Here is an 18,107-nt window from a genome sequence, read left to right as displayed (position 1 = left end):
GCAATGATAATCAACAAAAGTCAGGGGCAATCATTGTCTTATGTAGGACTTTTTTTAAAACCCTATTTTTAGTCATGGTCAGTTATACGTTGCTGTATCTAGAGTTACGAATTCTTAGAGTCTAAAAATTTTGATATGTGATAGTGATGCAACCCGAAAAATTCAACGACAAATGATGTATTTAAGGAAGTTTTTCAAAATTTGTAATTTGTTTTTTTTTCTAATTGTATGATCTATAATCCATTTAGTTTATTTGTATTTTAATTTAAATTATTTATTGAAATTAAAACCACAGTAAAAGTTTGTATGATGTTTATCATTTTATTTTGTTACAGTTATTGTTTTCTACGTAGGACATAAATTTATATGTGAATACAATATAATTGATAAACACATTATTTCATTCATTGTCTAATACAAGCGTGATATTAATTTTCAGCCGAATATAAAAATGACAATCATTGTCTTATGTAGGACTTTTTTTAAAACCCTATTTTTAGTCATGGTCAGTTGTACGTTGCTGTATCTAGAGTTACGAATTCTTAGAGTCTAAAAATTTTGATATGTGATAGCGATAGCAACCCGAAAATTCAACGACAAATGATGTATTTAAGGAAGTTTTTCAAAATTTGTAATTTGTTTTTTTTCTAATTGTATGATCTATAATCCATTTAGTTTATTTGTATTTTAATTTAAATTATTTATTGAAATTAAAACCACAGTAAAAGTTTGTATGATGTTTATCATTTTATTTTGTTACAGTTATTGTTTTCTACGTAGTACATAAATTTATATGTGAATACAATATAATTGATAAACACATTATTTCATTCATTGTCTAATACAAGCGTGATATTAATTTTCAGCCGAAATATAAAAATGACTCTTTTATTCAGTATTTTATTGTTGAGATCTATATGTATATGAAAATAATAAACATTTCAGTTTGATAAAAAGTCACGTTATAGAGAAAATAAACAAATTATCATACATATTAATTTTAATAATAAATTAAATAAAATAATTGTTCGATCACACGTGCTTCGGTATCTCTTGTCGGGACTCGGTTTTGGTAAGCAGAGTATTTTCTCACGCTCTTGAATCAGCGGTGTATGCGCTTGCATTGGCGCAACAAATTTCGTTTCCTTTTTGTTCTGATGACATATGTTTCTTTTTTAAATATAATTTTTTATATTTAAATGATGATTAAATACATTCAATAATAATAATTTATCAAATATATAGGAATTTTTTTAGATAAACGTAGATAAAGATATATGATACGTGTTAAAAGTATTAATAATTATATTAAATAAAATCTTTATTTATAGGAAATATTAGGGTGAAATTAGAAAGAAAAAAATTGGTGTTATACAGCGAAAGACACATGTACGATGTATGTGTAGAATAGTATAATGATAAATATTAAGTACATGAATCATGATCGTTTTAGTTGATAGATTGAGTCAATTTATAAAATTTTGTTATAATTTTTAATTATTATTTGGATAATGATAATGAAATTATATTAAATACTTAATTTGCAGAGATAATATGTAAATTTTTTAATTTTATAAAATAAATAATAGTATCAGTTTATGTATATACGATGAAAAACACGCGATAACAACACGTAAAAGGGAAAATTTAAGAGGACGGCATATGAATTTAGTTGAAAATGTTTTTTTAGAAAGGAAATCTTAAATTTGTTTTAAATACCTTATTAAAGATAACTTGTATAACGATCAGAGAGGAAATTTAATTAGAGATTTCTTAGGAGTTTTCAAATAGAAAATTGAGGATATTTGAAGTTGAGATTTGAATTCCTCACGTTTGAAAAAACAATTTTTAAATTTACGGTGGTTTCCAAGTTATATTAGTGAAAAAATGAGTTTTTCCCTTTTTAGGGTTGTTAGTTTTTCCTATTTTTATTTTTTTAAAAAATAGGAGTGTTATAAATGTGAATTTAGTTTGATGTCACATTAACGAAGCAAATCTGATAAAATATATGACTCAAATTTAATTATAAGTACAGGTTATTCTGAACTCAAATATTATATATGTTCACAATAATATAAACTTGTTTATAACATGTAACTCGTCTGATATCAAGATCTCATATGTCAAACAAAATATCGGATTTGATACTCAATTATAACAAAAAAACATAAAATTAGACCCCTTAATCATAACTGGATATTTTAATTATTAGACAGCCTAATCTCAACTATGTACTTCATAATTTATCCTATACAAAGATTTTATAATTTAGATGCACGTGGATATTTTATCTATTCTATTTTATTAAGTTGATGACATGATAGTAACCACTTAGGAAGATACCAATTTTTTCTTCCAATTTTACCCTTATATGATACTAATATTACACTTTTGTTTTTTGATTTTTTTTTAAAGATTTCAACACACACTTTTATTTTTATTTTTTATTTCAACAATTCAAATATCAATTTAGTCCCTCCATAATTTGTCAAATTCCACTTTAATTCATCGATAATGATAAAAAAGAGTATACACATACACACCGCGTGTGCAGAATAACTAGTATTTTATTATTATCACTATTATTATTGGGTAATGAGCCAAAATTTTCATCCTTTTTTTTTAAAAATAGAAAATTGTGTTCAAAGGATATCATAGATGAGATAAATTTTATATAAGAAATGTTATTTACATTCTATTTTTTGGTAAATGAATTTCAGCTTAATTTTTATAACATAAATTGACAATGATTTAATAGTCATTTATGTTATTAAATCATAATAACATATGTATCCGTCGGTAGTTTCCCCGTCTAGTCTGTGCAGAGACAAAGCTTGCACAATATTCCTGCCGAGATCTGTTCTATTTACAGTTGACCTTAATCGATGTTATAGAGTCTCTATATATCGATTCTGCCACTCATACGTCTCTCAGAATCCGAATTCCTACTCAGATCCTCGATTTTCAGGCGTTCGATTTCACAATTCATGGCGGTGAAGGGGCGGCAGCAGCACTCTCGGGCGCCTCGTAAACCGGGGTCGTCTTCAACTCTGGTGCTCTCGTTCTTGATAATCTTGTCATTGTTTATTGTAATTCTGTTATCTCTCGGAATTCTCTCGATTCCCGGCAGTACGAAGGGCTCTCCGAAAGCGCATGATCTCAGCTCCATAGCTCACAATTCTCGTCACTCGTACGAACTGAATCTATTGCCTGTTCAATTTCGCATTTTGCTTACATGTTGGTTTTTCGAATTTACGTGTGCGCTTGTGGGGTTAATTTGAATATCGCAGAGGTGATGAAGATGAGGATAACAAAGATCAGTGGGTTGAAGTTATTTCTTGGGAGCCCAGAGCCTTTGTTTACCATAACTTTTTGGTATGTATATTATCTGTGTAGTATCGATTTTCTGGGCTGTATTATGCTGAGTTTAGCCGATTCAATTTCAGAATTACATGGCAGATCTGAATTATTCGCATGTAATAGAGGGTATCTATTTGAGTCCCCAATACCATGATGAAGGTGGGGAAATAAGTTTGAGTATAATTGATCAGAATAAAATAGAACAGGTTATGGTGAGGTAAATTGCACTTTTTAAAAACTTTATAATCCATTTAGTTTGATTTGGTGTTTGGGGGAATTTATTTGATGACTAGTAAGAGTTCGAATTAGCATGATATAGATGATTCATGCCCACGCTTTTCTTTTTCTTCTTCCGCCTTTCCGTTTTCTGTGCAGGCAGGGAGATGAATCTTGTTTGTGCGTTTTTTTCATTCATTAACGTTTTCTGTGTGCCAAATTTCTCTGTAAATTCAAGGGTCATTTACTTTCACCATTGTCCTTTTGGCAGTCGAAAGAGGAATGTGATTATCTAATCAGCATCGCCGAGCCCCACATGCTAAAGTCCTCTGTTGTCGATAGTGAGACTGGAAAAAGTAAAGATAGCAGGTATATGAAGTCCTTCTTTCCCTGGTAATGAGTTTAAAGTCATCTCGAAAGTGTTATTAATACCATTGTGCAAGCTTTAGACCTATGGTTGGGTCGATTGCATGTATATGTTTTTTTGATTGTGCTGACCCAATCCCTCTCTCAATTTCTTTGAGTGTACTATTTGTATTTCCTCCCAACTCATCACAGTTGTGTTTGATGGTCAGTGTTAAGTGTGCACAAATCATCTCAATCTCCCAATATCTTTATCTTATTTTTCATTCCCTTGGCATACTAGTTTTCAATTCAAAACATTGTTCTGTAACCACTCTTCCATCTTTACATTAGCATCTTGAATACAATCATAATTCACATTTCACACTTCGGTGTCCCTGGCTTTAATAATATTTGAATGCCTTCATCATCATCACATCCTAACCTAACCAACTTTTAGATATCATTTCTGTCTTCATTTGTTCTGTTTTCTTATTCTCAGGTATTTCAATGAGGGCTTCTCTAACTGCTTTCTTCACTTCCTTCTTAGACTTAATACCATTGTCATAAGGCTTTCTATAATGGCATTTTCGTTGGTCTCTCTCCAGCTTAATGACCTTTTGAGCCTCCACCACCAAGAGTCCTTTTTAGGTGGACCTAGCTCTTTCGTAATGGTTTTGCCTTATTACACAGCTCCAGAACTGACATCCTATGCAACAGCATCTTCTAAATTTACAAATGTGTTCTGTTAACAGTGTCCTTGGAAGGTCCTATTCTTGTTTTCTAAGTTCCGCTATCCAATTTATAGTTGTTGCGCTCTCCTCCTGTTTTTGTCCCACATTTTAAGTTTCACTTTCGGGTGTTAATATGATAAACTATTTTGGAGAATATTCTTGCATGTCATATCTATAGTCAGAGTACTCACTCCTTAGTTTTTACTACAGCATCTTTGTTGAATTCGTTATGTACTCAATAATTGAGATCTGCTTTTTATTGTTATATTTTTTAAATTGACTGGATGCTTAAATTGAGCAGTCTAGTTAAGCATGTTCTACTCTATTATAATGTTTCCTTGATTTTATGATTCTTCTTGCAGAGTGCGTACTAGTTCTGGAACATTTCTTACTAGAGGAAGAGATAAAATTGTTAGGGACATTGAGAAAAGAATTGCAGATTTCTCCTTCATACCTGTAGGTATGCTGTTTGGTAACTCATTGCTATCGACTTTGATGTCTTAGAGAAATATTATTTACTAAAACTTTGCATTGGGAAGAGGACTGGTGGACTTGATTAAAATTGATCCTTTTAAAACTGTGTTGCATCAGTTTCTACATTCAATTTTAATTTGTGGCTGCCAAAATTAATCTAACGTTTGCAAAGTATTGCTCCATTCCGTTAATAAATGATCTTTACCCGTTTCGGCTTTAAGTTACAGTTTTACTTTTATCCTTCGTAGTGTCTTTAAGAACTAAAATTCTATTGTGTGTCCACTTCCCAGAACAATGAATCTTCATCCGTAGGAACTCATCCACATTCCTCATTCTCATAATTTCTTAAGTTTCAAATTCAGTTTGAGTATGCCCTGAGCAATGCTATTTTTGACTCGTTTAATTTGATTTTTTCCCCCTTTTTTGGCTCATTGAATATCTTTAAATTATTATTATCACAACCAGAGCATGGTGAGGGCCTTCAAATCCTTCATTACGAAGTAGGGCAAAAGTATGAGCCACATTATGACTATTTTATGGATGAATTCAACACTAAGAATGGTGGTCAGCGCATTGCTACGGTTCTCATGTACCTGTAAGTGACATTTCTACAGTTTTGCAAATTGTCGTGTGCGTGGATCCGTCCGTTCATCGTCTGATATGAATTACAGATCAGATGTAGAAGAAGGAGGTGAAACAGTATTTCCGGCTGCGAAAGGAAATGTTAGTTCTGTGCCTTGGTGGAATGAGCTCTCTGAATGTGCAAAGGGAGGACTCTCTGTTAAACCAAGAAGGGGTGATGCACTTCTTTTCTGGAGCATGACTCCCGACGGAACTTTAGACCCATCAAGTTTGCATGGTTAGTAGATGTTCTGACTGGTTTTATTCTCTCACGAATTATTTCAACTGTGACCCTTGCTGATATACTCTCGGCAGTTGTCTTATCATCATATAAATATCGCTGTTACTTCTAGTTGTGACATCTATTTTCTGTGCTACGGCTCGTCACAAAACACTTACTGCATTCTACAGGTGGCTGTCCTGTCATTAAAGGAAACAAATGGTCGTCTACGAAATGGATGCGAGTGCATGAGTACAAAGTGTAATTTCTCGTGTATTAAGGTGAACCCAGTTGCGCAGATGAGGATTTCATGTATAATCACACTTGGTTATATTTTTCGACATCTTAATGCGATGTGCATATCTGCTCCCTTGCAAAATAGCATGAAGTTCTAATGTCATGTGATGCTTTTACTTTTTTTATGCTTCTAAATTTTGAGTAATTTACTCCCTAGTAGTGAATCCAAAATAATCATCTTTTCATCTACACACTAATACCTAACAATAATAAATATTGATGTTATTTTTGTGATTAAATTTTGTTTTATGTGTGGGATTTTGGGTATTCACGTAAGAGATAAAATAAATAAATGCAGCAAAACTATGCCCTGCCAGAATTCCAACTGCATTGAAACAGAGTATAACCCAGATCAATTGCCTGTTTTGGTACACAGTGAAGTAGAGTTCGCCCTTCCTCTACTGACTAAACATCACTGCACCGTCCCAGATTCTCTTTCAATACGTATGATTTTGTTAGTTATCTGGTTATATCTAGAATTCTAGATTGGTTAGTCACTCTAGAGTTGGCTTCTTTCGTTTCATTTTGGCATTTTTCGACTCTTGTTTGTTGGACTAGTGTTCTCCTTGGATTTGCTTGAGGTCATGCTTGACTTCCTCTCTCGCAGCTTGGCGGATTTCGTTATATTCATTTAAATTAACTCGTATTCATTACGTTGTTCTTCTGTTACAGAAACCATGATGGATTCAAAACTGGTGATCGTTGGTGATACATGTGCTGAGGTTCTTACAGCTCTTATATCAAAACATCTGTTTTCATACTTAATTTATTTGTAAATTTATTTGTACTGGCTAACCGTCTTACTCGATCATTCAAGGACAAATTTTGTGCGGGAATTTCATTCGAGTTGAAATACAGTTCAAGTTTTCGTGAAAAAAATCAATACAGTATAACCTTTTGAGTATTTTATTTTGGGAGAACTCGTTAACGATAAGGAAAAGTTGGTGTAAAAAAATTTTATATTGGAATATTAATGTGTTAAGTATGAAATGAATAAAAAGTAGTTTAATAACATATTGGAATATTATTAAATGTATGTTATAGAATATGCATTTATGTGTTTATCGAGACGTTAAAAAGAGCCAAACTTGGAATCATATCCCGAATCATACTAAACACACAGTCAAATCTAGCATCCTCGTTAATAATAAATTTTTTACTAAAATGAGAAATCTGAATAAACTCTCTCAACCAGATTAATGAGTTATGCAATGATAATAATACTCCAATGATAGATTCATTGGCTATCTTTAACCCAAACATATGAGATCCACGCTCAATCCCATATATCTACAATATGAGTAATACCTTCAAGATATGTTTAACTCGATCTCAATCCTCTAATGTTATGTTTGGAAATATTTGTTCACTTTGTACTCTGTATTTCATGTGATTTGGCAGACTACATGCTTCTTAGAATAAATTTAGATATTTTAACATCACATGCCACTCATCTATTTAAAAAACGCTCACAATATTATTTTAAAACACGCATATTTTATTTTAAACAAAAAAAATGCTATAAATGTGTTTACTTGTATTGCTTTTTTACATTCAAAATAACAATTTCTTCCACAAAATAAAACCAAACAATACGAGACTTCTCGGGGAGTTAACAATAATAAATTTATTGTTGTTGTAGCAGATGTTATAAATTCTTTATCATAAAGATTTAGAAAGGAAAAATAAATATCCGGTAACATCTTCCTTCCATCACAGAACACATTCTGATAATTATAATGTAGACAAATGCTGCAGAATATCAGTACAGATGTGAAAATCTAAACCCGCACTTACCTTCCATCATCATCAGACCCTCCAAATTGTGCAGAATTTCCATTCCAATAAATGTTTTTGTCATTGTCATCATCTTCATCGCGTTTCAAAGTGTGGATGTTGGCCCCAAAAGCATAAGTTTTCTGTCTGCTCCTGCTATTGCTATTTTCGCCACTTTCAGATGTATTTTTATCTGACGAGTATACGGTCGAAGAAGAGCTTGAACCCCTTGCATTATTTTGAAACGAAGATTTTGGATCTAAATGGTAGAAACAAGGCAATCAATCAATCAAATAATGAATCGGAATACATGCTTGAAGAGGTGAATGTTGATAATTAATAACTGGTAAGCAACATTTTCTCGCATTATTTTGAAACGAAGAATTTGGATCTAAATGGAAGAAACAAGGCAATCGATCAATCAACCAGATAATGAATCAGGATAGATGCTTGAAGAGGTGAATATTAATAATTAATAACTGGTAAGCAACATTGTCTGTTCAGCAGATAATTTGTGTTCATCATCCAAGTGATTGCAATGGTAAGTTGGTAACAACCAATTCCGGCAAAAATCTTGAATGGGATTCTAAAACACCCTGATAAGATATAGTAACCTAACAGAACTGTCCCTTTACCTTGGCTCACAGTTAGGGCATATGATGAGTCGAACGAATCACGACTTGAGATTCTTTATTATGGAGCTTGAGCTTTTGTATGACTCGCGAATATGTAAGTGTTTTGTGTGATCCAAAAATTTATCCAACCTTTTCTTCGTAACATAATGCAAGACACTGCAATGTAACTCAATTTTGATCCCAAACAACAATCATCCAGCTTAATGATCGTTTTGAGCTCAGCTCAAAAATTCACAAGCACCAGTGTGTATACTCAAAACATTTTAAAAAGTTAGACCAAGGCTCGACTAGTTTACACCCCATTCGATGTTCTATTCCCTTGACATAGCACGGATGAAATGTTAAATTCTAAGTTCACAGTACAGAAGAAATTCATCAAAGGAGTGATGATTCATAAACATGCATCTTTAGAAAGAGAAGTGAATGTAAGTTACTAACTGTATTGCCATGAGCCACCAGGGAGTTCCTCGCGAGGACTTTGTGAGGCAGCACCACCACTCAAATAAGAAAAAGGATTCACATAAGATAAAATTCTTTTCACAGATGCCCAGTACCCTTCATTACTTTCGCTTGAAGAACTGTTTGTAGAAGACTGCAGAGATGATCTTTCTCGGTAATTCGTATTAGTTTGGTTACGTGGAACCACTATCAATGTTTGTCTATTGAAGAGGCCCAATGCTGATAATGTGCAGTCCAAATCTGCATCCGCAATAAAATCCACAAAGAGAATCAAGAGCATGAACAATTTAACATGATTCGCAACAAATATGACAAATTATTGATCTGAAAACAAATCAAGAATATTTTGGAAAATGCTGAGTCACAAAGTGACAGATGAACTAAAAGTGCTTTAAAGCCAAAAGGAAACTTTGATTGCATAAAAAATTATTAGAGTTATTTTTGTTTATTATCTTCTACGACATTAGAGCACATTAGAGCTTGGCCGATATCATCTGCTCTCTTCTGAGAAACAACCGATAACATAGAAAAGAACTCTGGTTTATTGGACACAGAAAAGTGGGTTGATGTAATTAAGAACAATGAACCTGTAGCTGCTAATTTGCCATGAGTTTACTTGTGTCAAGTGTGTAAAATAATATCTCGATATGGCAGAAGCCTCACAACAGAAAGCAAAAAAGTTAAACTAGCAATTAGAGCATACCTTGGTCGCTGAAAACATGGCGAGGGTAAGGAATTGCTAAATCGAAAGAGCCTAATTTGCTTGTTTGATTGTCATTTATATACTGATGGACAACTCTTAACGTGTCCATCACAGAGAAGTTGGCTTGCAAGCTACCATCTGACAGTCTGATATTGAAAAAAACATTATTTGATTTTACGCCAGGGTAATCAAAAGCATCGACTTTGTCCACCTCTGCGGTTTCTGGTCTTTTCACCTGTGGCACATCAATTGTTTCATTGGGAAAATCTTGAGAGATTTCATTTCCACTACCAGAACAAAGTCCACCAAAGTCTAAATTTTTTTCTGGGACAGGGCATACAACTTCAGGTTCACCTTGACCGATCCCTTCAGGATTTAGATAAACATTTTCGGTTTCAATGGTGGGTTTAGGCTCATCGGTTTGATGATTGGTCAATATATTACCATGAGATGCTTGAATGGTCACACCATCCATTTTGGAATCTGGCTCCTTTTCATTAAAGAAAGTTGCATATTAAAACCAGAGCAATTTGGTCAGCACAACAACTACTATCCAAGGCGAGATAGAATTCACCTCACACACATCGTCATGGCTATTCCTTTTCGCTCTTGCCTCTGAAATTTTTGGCAGTTCAGCATCCAGAGGTAAACTAAGATCATTTATTGGTGGCAATGATCCATAGGCCCCTGTAGTCTGCTGCTCAGATGATGCCCCCGTAGTCTGTGGTTCAGATGAACAGCTACCTGAAATCCTGGAAGCAAGTGTGGCAGTCAAAAAAGCTGCTGTTGTCTCCTGCACATCACAAAAACTAACTGACGATTAACTCGACAACTACCAAATATAAGCATTCATAATGCATCAAGAATACAGTATACCCCTAAGAACTTACATGGTAATATTTCAAAGTAAATCAACTAGAGTAGCAATACACATTAATCATGTGAAAAAGAGAAAAGGCTGAGGATGTCCTTTAAAAAACTAAAAGAAAAGAAAATAAAGGCCGAGAATTGACATGAAATATAACATATCCTTCGTCAGAAACATAACTCCACCAATTAGATGACTAATGTTACTCGTACATTCAACAGGTATAAGTTTGAGACAACCTGAAGATGAAGACTTAACCATGCCTTCTCGAGACTGGTGGAGAGAACGTCAGCAGAAACAAAGCCTTCTAAAAAAAATTCCATCAGGAAAACAATCAGTTTGTCAGAAAACCAAAATCATAATAGAGGAAGTTGACATAAAATGGACCTCAATTTCTAAAAAAGAAGTACCTTTTTGCCAAAGTCGTGTCCCATTGTATCCAATGACAGTTATACAGGGTGTATTATTCTGCGGATCTGGATTTTGATGCAAGAATACACATTTTGTTTATACTGATAAATGCTTCAAAAAATATTTAGTTGGAAATCCAACCACTGGATGATAATAGTGAACAACTAACGAGCAGATACTAAAGATAGTGTGCACAAATAGAGGGATATGAAAATATGTAAAAATTGTCGTCGTGAAATCTCGATGATAGGCTTTGATTATCTTCAGTTCATATAAAAAACGAATATCTCCTCTATTATCACTCCAGTATTTACTGACAAGTAAAGATTAGTTGGAGGTCAAGCTTTCCCCTTCAATTATCATAATTGTTGGCGCCAGATTAACCACAAAACTCAAAATTTTGAGGAACTGCTCAGCCGTGTCAAAGGATACATATAGCTGAAAAGTAAGAAGCTTCGGAGCTTCCCTCCGAGATATGTAAGAAAACGCAGTACTTTGTCAAAGTCTCTGAAACCTGGATGCATCATGAATCATGAAACCAGTGAAAGAGGGAAACATTATTTTTTCTTTCTTAGAACCATCTGCTGAACAGAGGTGATTTGTACACAGTAGATAGAGCAAACCTACAGTTGGATTACTCCATGTGGATGTTTCTAAAAGTTTTGACTCGGGTTTGTCACCTAGTATGCAAAACAGACACCGTGAGGACCAATAATGTGTGCAGCTAAAAAATTGCGTTGCAAACAACAACTTCTTGGGTAACGAATAACAGCAAACAAAAAAAATCATAAATCATTCATTTCAAAACAAACTCGAAAAGACAAGGAAAAAATCTACAGTTCACTTGCAAATAAAAAATCCATAAATTTGGCTATAACATCTTAAAAATGGATGGTTGTTCTGTATAAAATTCTTAGATTTAGCATAACCACAGGGTAACTTAATACAATTTTACCCAGTTAATCGTACGAGTCATCGATTCACTCTCCAAATCATCCCATTATTCAACCAAACCCAATCAAACAGCGAGTTTGAGCGATACCACAAAATTACTTAAAAATGTGCTAGGAACAAAAAACAAAAGTCGGAAAACCCATCGTCATTGACAGTAAAATTGGAAAAATAACCACATTTTACGCTCGACATTACCTTGCACTCCACCTTCTTCCTATCCTACACTTCCCTCTTTCCATACCGAGAAACGTTCAAACTATAATTTTCTTTTTCAAGTTCAACCAAATTCTCTGTTAATTAATCAATCACTTATTACAATGAAAATAAATCCATGAAAAAGGCATCACCTGCGATATAGACAACAAACAGTTTCTTTTGTAGTTTCGCTTCAGTGATTGCTTCTGCTATAGTACCTTTAAATGCAAGAGAAGAAAGAAACTGCTCCATCTGAAAAGAAAACTGAACAATTTAACAAGTCATGATCATGCATTTTACAGAATATATTTAGCTGAATACTAAATTGTCGATACAAAGTGATAGCTAGAATCTATGCCAAATAAATGAAAAGTCGTATGTTAGGTTGCTGGTTACTTGGCCACGAGATTTAGAGATACAACAAAAAACACAATCAAAGGCAGCTAATGAAGATGGAACATATGAATTAATATCGATTGAACAAACTGAAATAAACAATTCTTACCCAGAGATAAACTCTGTTTGCAACCGTAGCTAGATGCAAGTTCCCTAGCCAAAGCTAGAAACAACAATCAAGAAAAAATAACAGAATGATTCCTAATTACCCTCCCCTCACGTTTTATACCCTTTCCCCATGTCTAGATCCTTCCAAGGACTTGGGGCTTGCATCACTTGAACTGCATTGATCTAGGCCCACCATAGTAAAATCTATAATAATATTTATGTCCGTAACATCGTAACTCATATAAATCAATTTTGGTCAGAAAAGGCACCGGCGTGCAAAATAAAGAATGTCTAACTTCCAGAGAATTCTTCAAAATTTCACAACTTAAATGTAATGTGCAGCTAGATATGAACTCAATTAAATAAACTTAATTAACGCTCTGAAATCCGAGCATAGACGTCTATTCGCTAAGCTAAGATGAGGTGCATGACTATTATCATCGATAAACAACGAATGTATTGTATTGCACATATATAATTCCACATACAATTTACATGTTTTGCACATAAGGAAGAAAAAGATTTCCATATTCTCAAGTAGTTCATAAAAGAGATGATGATGGGAATTAGTTGAAAACAGAAAACAAAATGACACTTATGAAATGGCTTCAAATCGAAATCTTTTCGCAAAATTAACGCACTGTTTCACACGCACATGAAAGCTGTTATCGTGCATCGAACTTTCCGTCCAACTTATGCTTCAAATCTACGCGAAATAAATTCATGATCGGATCAGAACACGATTAATGCGTTGATTATTGATTGTGCATAAATGGAACCGCCGACGATCTACGAGTTGGAATTGGTGGTGCTACCCTACCGAGATGAATGGTCAGCTCGAACTACAACTATTTATACATTCAACATTAATCATAATTTTCGTTTCCCCGGAACTCAAATCTAACAAGTTCAAATCACAGGAATCCGACGAACATATTCTTTGCCGATATATTATCAAAACGAAAGCAGACGGTAAGAAAAGAGCGCACCTTTATGAAAATTCAATGTCACGACTCACGAGTTTAGTCCATGGATTGTGAGGCCGGCTCGAGTCGGTCCAATTCTGGCAAGAACTTTCAAGATCGAAGCAATTTTTGGATCGATCGACTTCCGGGTATCATCGAATAAACTCCTTTGGTAATTGTTGATTTGCAAATTATACGATATTTATTCTTTATAAAACAACCCTGTCCATCTATTGTAATTGTAAGGACCCGATGTCAATTGTCTAAAACAGTGAATTAACTTTGAAAATAATATGTTCAATTTTAATTTATGGACCGGAATACAAATCCACCAACGCGATGAATGTTTATATATTGAATAGGTATCTTGAGAGACGATCTCGAGAATATATTTATCTGTGAGACGGGTCAACACCACCGATATTCACAATAAAAGAACAGCTCCTGACAGGCTTCCAGGTGAGAGAACATGAATGAAGTTAAGAACTCCAAAGTTAAACGTGCTTGAATTGAGGCAATTCTGGGATGGGTGACCCTGAAGTTTTCCAGGTACGTGTGAGTGATGATATAAGCACGTTGGAAAGACTCGTCTTGGTACAGTGAGGACAGTCGTCGAATCTGGGACGTACACATTTGTAATGCGGGATAATTATTAAATCTCTCATATATAGATTTATGGTCATCCTGCTTAGGGGCTGAAAATTTAATGAAACAAAGTTTATAGGATTTTAGTTGAATTTAAGTGGTTATGATATCTTTATGTAATATTAAGGTCATTTAAATTTAATATTATATATTTGTCTGAGTTGATATTTTCAGATAATGTGCAAAATAAAATAAAATATTTATTTTGTTTCTACACATTTTTATTTTAGTTAGACACATTGATATAAACTAAACAAATCATATTGAGCATGTACGTTATTGATGTCTGTTTATATTTATGCTAAAATCCGTAATGTGATATCATGTTATGTCTTGAGGATTTTTTGACTCGATTTAATTCGACTTGTGTAGTTGTTGGCATGAAAATGGAGCCATATCTAGGCATGGCCCATTGAGGCGTGAACCAACTCAATCATGTTATGTAAAATTGTTGTTTATCGATCATTTGACTCGTGTACATATATATGTATTGCATCCATGCATATTATCATAATATTTTTATGTCATATTTCGCCGTTTCTTGATATCTCGTACTATGTGATACCCGTGATTTATGTTATTTCTGTAAATTATGAATAATAAAAGAACTCATGATATAATCGCAATCAGAACTAAAAGTTGAAATGGTTTATTAAATTTTAAACTAGTATATCTAATTTTTGTTTAATTTTAAAAAAATAAAAATAAACAGTGAATTATTTTAAAAAAAAAGTTCATTTAATTTTAAAGATAAAATGATAAATTATTGATTAAAGTTTGAAATAAATAAATAATGGCAAAATGATGATTATGAAAACAAATCAAATTGGTGTCTTCCCTCAAAGTGCAGACACGTGGAGATGGAATTTTTAATAAACAAATAACGAGGATTAGTGGACCGCCTCAATTCTTGTGTTTAATTGGTTTGATGCACAGATTGTGCCAGAACTTCTCATCAATTTTTCAATGAAGTTAGGCTTCGAACCCTTGTCCACCATTTCGAACAAGCTGCGATTCCTCTGTAATTCTAAATTCTAGTCAGTACCTTTAATCAATTCATTTATTACTTGTGATAAATAAGTGTTGAAGCATGAGTTATGATTAATTAATGAAAGAGATAAGACGATGTAGCATTCTTAAAGAGCAGATTATATCCTAAATCCAGGTTAATTGTTTTGTTAAGCTTAGAAAATAATGATGATGGTTATACTTTATACATAATATCAATGAATTAAATAAGTTATTAGTTATAGATGTAAGTATCTATTTTGAATTTCAAGATAGACAAATTACGGTTGAGCTTAGAGTCATTTTAGCTAATTATTAACGAATAAAAATGAGTGCTAATTGAATTGTTAGCATTAATATATAAATTAAATTGCAGTATAGAATATTGGTTGACTAAACTGAAAGACATTGAGAGTAGACGAAGAATACGATATATATATATATATATATATATATATATATATATATATATATATATATATATATATATATATATATATATATATATATATATATATACACACGCTTGATTGAAAATATGTGCATATATGTTTTTATTCGTTGAGTTGATGTGACATACACGACGTTTATGATTGGTATATCGATGTAAAAAAATAAATATTTTATTAACATACATCATTTTATTAATACATCGATACATGATATGTACGTTGAGCTATGATCATCGGATACCTTGTATCATTGGATTTTGATTATGGGGTTTGGAGCACGATGTTATGTTTGGCATCATGTGACCTTTAAAAACATAGTCATTCGTGACCCTTGTGGTTGATTTGTTGAGATATGGGATTTGATAGCGCTTTGCCGACGCTATCATACATATATTCCCTTATATTTGGCTGAGGCCGGTGTGTCAACTCGAGCATTGATTTGACAGCGATTCGATTGGTTCCGATACTTGTTTAGTGGATGTGCATTTGACCTGATATCTCCAAGACATGCATGCATTGCATATCATATCTCATTGTATAGATACATGTTGTGTATTATGGTTGTTCCATATGGAACGTTTGCTCACCCTCAAGGGGGTTGTTGTTGTCTTGTGTGTGGACAATGACAGGTACTCCAGGTTATCAGGAGATCGGTGATGGTATTTCTGGAGTGAGTCGCATCTTAGTTGAGGTTGAGTGATCTATCCCGGTGTATATATATATATCTATATATCGGGGCATGTCCCTGAGTTATGAGTTGTTTGTATGTAGTTGATGTCAGTCATGTGTGAGCTTATTTTATGATGTGATATGTTTAGACGATACTTTATTATATACTATTTTTAGTATTTTAATTATATTTGACATATTTTGGGCTCATTGTAAATATTTTTTTTTACTCATTTTTCGTTGTAATTAATTAATTCTAATCAAATTGCATTATAATAACGATTACGAGTTAAGGACCCTATATACTATGTCATGACTCCCGAGAAAGGGTTGTCATATCTATTCTGTGCGGATATTGTAGGACCGATTGCTAGCCGGTTTACCAAAAGTTATAGTTCGTGATGTCGTATCCCATGTAGTGTGTGTATATTATGGATTAGTATTTTTACCAGGGTATATCTCGAATAGCTGTATGATATATTTGGAGTATTTTGAAAATTGTATTATATCATCGAACTTTATCGGCTCTATGATATTTTTTGTTTTGCTTATATATTATGATTGTGTCTGGCCGACACATGTTTATATGTTGGAGTTTGTTGAGGGTGTTCGTTGATTTATTTTGATTAGTTAAATTTATAATATGTTCTATTTATGAGAAGATAATACCAAAATTTTATAGAATCAATATCAAAATTTTATTTATTTTGTTATTTATTAATTAATCGTGATTGTATGTTAATAAATTATAGACAAAAACTTGTGTAAGACGGTCTCACGGGTCGAATTTGTGAATCGAATCTCTTATTTGAGTCATCCATGAAAAAATATAATTTTTTATGCTAAGAGTATTACTTTTTATTCTGAATATGGGTAGGGTTGATCTATCTTACAGATTAGGATCCGTGAGACCGTCTCACATGATAATCGCTTTTTTACATTTGATTTTATAAACAAAGAAGTATTTTAAAGAAAAAATAATTTATGTTTGTTGAGGTTTTCACAAATTGGCTAAATTATTTTAGAAATCAAATATATTACACCTATTTATTTATATGTAAATATAAATTACATAAATCAGTTCTAAATCTAAATTTTAAAAACAACTTAAATTTTAGTGAAAGTAAAAATTATATCAATTCTCAATACCCAAATGTGAGCAGAAAGAGAATTATCAAACTTGAAGGATACAAAACAAATTGGACCGCTTTGATATTACAAAAGTAACCCTGATTTTTGTGCATCGTATCTCAATCACACAACGCAATGAATATACTTAGTTAACAAATGGCCACGAGGACACACGCTTATTCCCTGAGGCCTGAACGGTAATAACAACAAGGTTAACCTAGTCATTACACCTCCAAAGCACCGAACTACGCGTAAATAGCTTAAATCCCATCGCGCACTCAGATGACGACACGTCCCCCCGGCAGGTCATCCAACGGGTGAGACCACATCCAAAAGAAACACATAGAAAACACAAAGGGGAGGGAGAGGCAGGGAGAATGACGTGGCGGCAAATGTTAAGAGCCAAGCAGCATCACGAAGATCGGTGACGTGGCAAAAAAGAATTTGAAATCCCGCCCAAACCCGGAC

General features: G+C 33.2%; 2 protein-coding genes across 12 annotated transcripts; one reads left to right on the top strand and one right to left on the bottom strand.

Annotated features, from left to right (window-relative positions):
- Positions 1 to 2,785: 2,785 nt before the first annotated feature.
- On the top strand, positions 2,786 to 7,147 carry LOC140826375 (probable prolyl 4-hydroxylase 10). Its single transcript, XM_073188629.1, has 8 exons — positions 2,786 to 3,190; positions 3,291 to 3,375; positions 3,848 to 3,945; positions 5,015 to 5,112; positions 5,592 to 5,721; positions 5,798 to 5,985; positions 6,159 to 6,248; positions 6,937 to 7,147. The coding sequence occupies exons 1-7, from the start codon at positions 2,988 to 2,990 to the stop codon at positions 6,230 to 6,232; spliced, it is 876 nt and encodes a 291-aa protein (XP_073044730.1). The 5' UTR covers positions 2,786 to 2,987; the 3' UTR covers positions 6,233 to 6,248; positions 6,937 to 7,147.
- A 724-nt stretch (positions 7,148 to 7,871) lies between these two features.
- LOC140826373 (plant UBX domain-containing protein 11) lies at positions 7,872 to 13,941 on the bottom strand. 11 transcript variants are annotated; one of them, XM_073188620.1, is made up of 11 exons: positions 13,759 to 13,941; positions 13,425 to 13,475; positions 12,418 to 12,529; positions 11,744 to 11,796; positions 11,549 to 11,630; positions 11,116 to 11,181; positions 10,945 to 11,009; positions 10,412 to 10,630; positions 9,838 to 10,327; positions 9,114 to 9,374; positions 7,872 to 8,299 (listed from the first exon to the last, which is right to left on the bottom strand). In XM_073188620.1, the coding sequence occupies exons 2-11, from the start codon at positions 13,443 to 13,445 to the stop codon at positions 8,058 to 8,060; spliced, it is 1,611 nt and encodes a 536-aa protein (XP_073044721.1). In that variant the 5' UTR covers positions 13,446 to 13,475; positions 13,759 to 13,941; the 3' UTR covers positions 7,872 to 8,057. The 11 variants fall into 11 exon arrangements, with proteins under 11 accessions (XP_073044721.1, XP_073044719.1, XP_073044722.1 ...); XM_073188618.1 differs by having other exon boundaries at positions 10,945 to 11,012; positions 13,759 to 13,939; XM_073188621.1 differs by having other exon boundaries at positions 10,945 to 11,012; positions 12,418 to 12,517; positions 13,759 to 13,939.
- Between the last annotated feature and the right edge of the window lie 4,166 nt (positions 13,942 to 18,107).

Source organism: Primulina eburnea, chromosome 3 (genome assembly GCF_022965805.1).
Source record: "Primulina eburnea isolate SZY01 chromosome 3, ASM2296580v1, whole genome shotgun sequence".
In the NCBI taxonomy this organism is placed as follows: Eukaryota; Viridiplantae; Streptophyta; class Magnoliopsida; order Lamiales; family Gesneriaceae; genus Primulina; species Primulina eburnea.
The sequence above is the reverse complement of the archived record's forward strand: the minus strand, read 5'-3'. Positions and strand labels throughout refer to the sequence as shown.

Excerpts from the sequence above, each read along its gene's own strand:
- LOC140826375 (XM_073188629.1), top strand. The coding sequence starts at position 2,988 with ATGGCGGTGAAGGGGCGGCAGCAGCACTCTCGGGCGCCTCGTAAACCG. Across the intron at positions 3,376-3,847 it reads TTGTTTACCATAACTTTTTG|TCGAAAGAGGAATGTGATTA; the intron begins GTATGTATATTA and ends TCCTTTTGGCAG. Across the intron at positions 5,986-6,158 it reads AGACCCATCAAGTTTGCATG|GTGGCTGTCCTGTCATTAAA; the intron begins GTTAGTAGATGT and ends TGCATTCTACAG.
- LOC140826373 (XM_073188618.1), bottom strand. The coding sequence starts at position 13,445 with ATGCACGATAACAGCTTTCAT. Across the intron at positions 11,182-11,548 it reads TTCTTACTTTTCAGCTATAT|ATCCGCAGAATAATACACCC; the intron begins GTATCCTTTGAC and ends ATCAAAATCCAG. Across the intron at positions 10,328-10,411 it reads GCCATGACGATGTGTGTGAG|GAGCCAGATTCCAAAATGGA; the intron begins GTGAATTCTATC and ends TTTAATGAAAAG.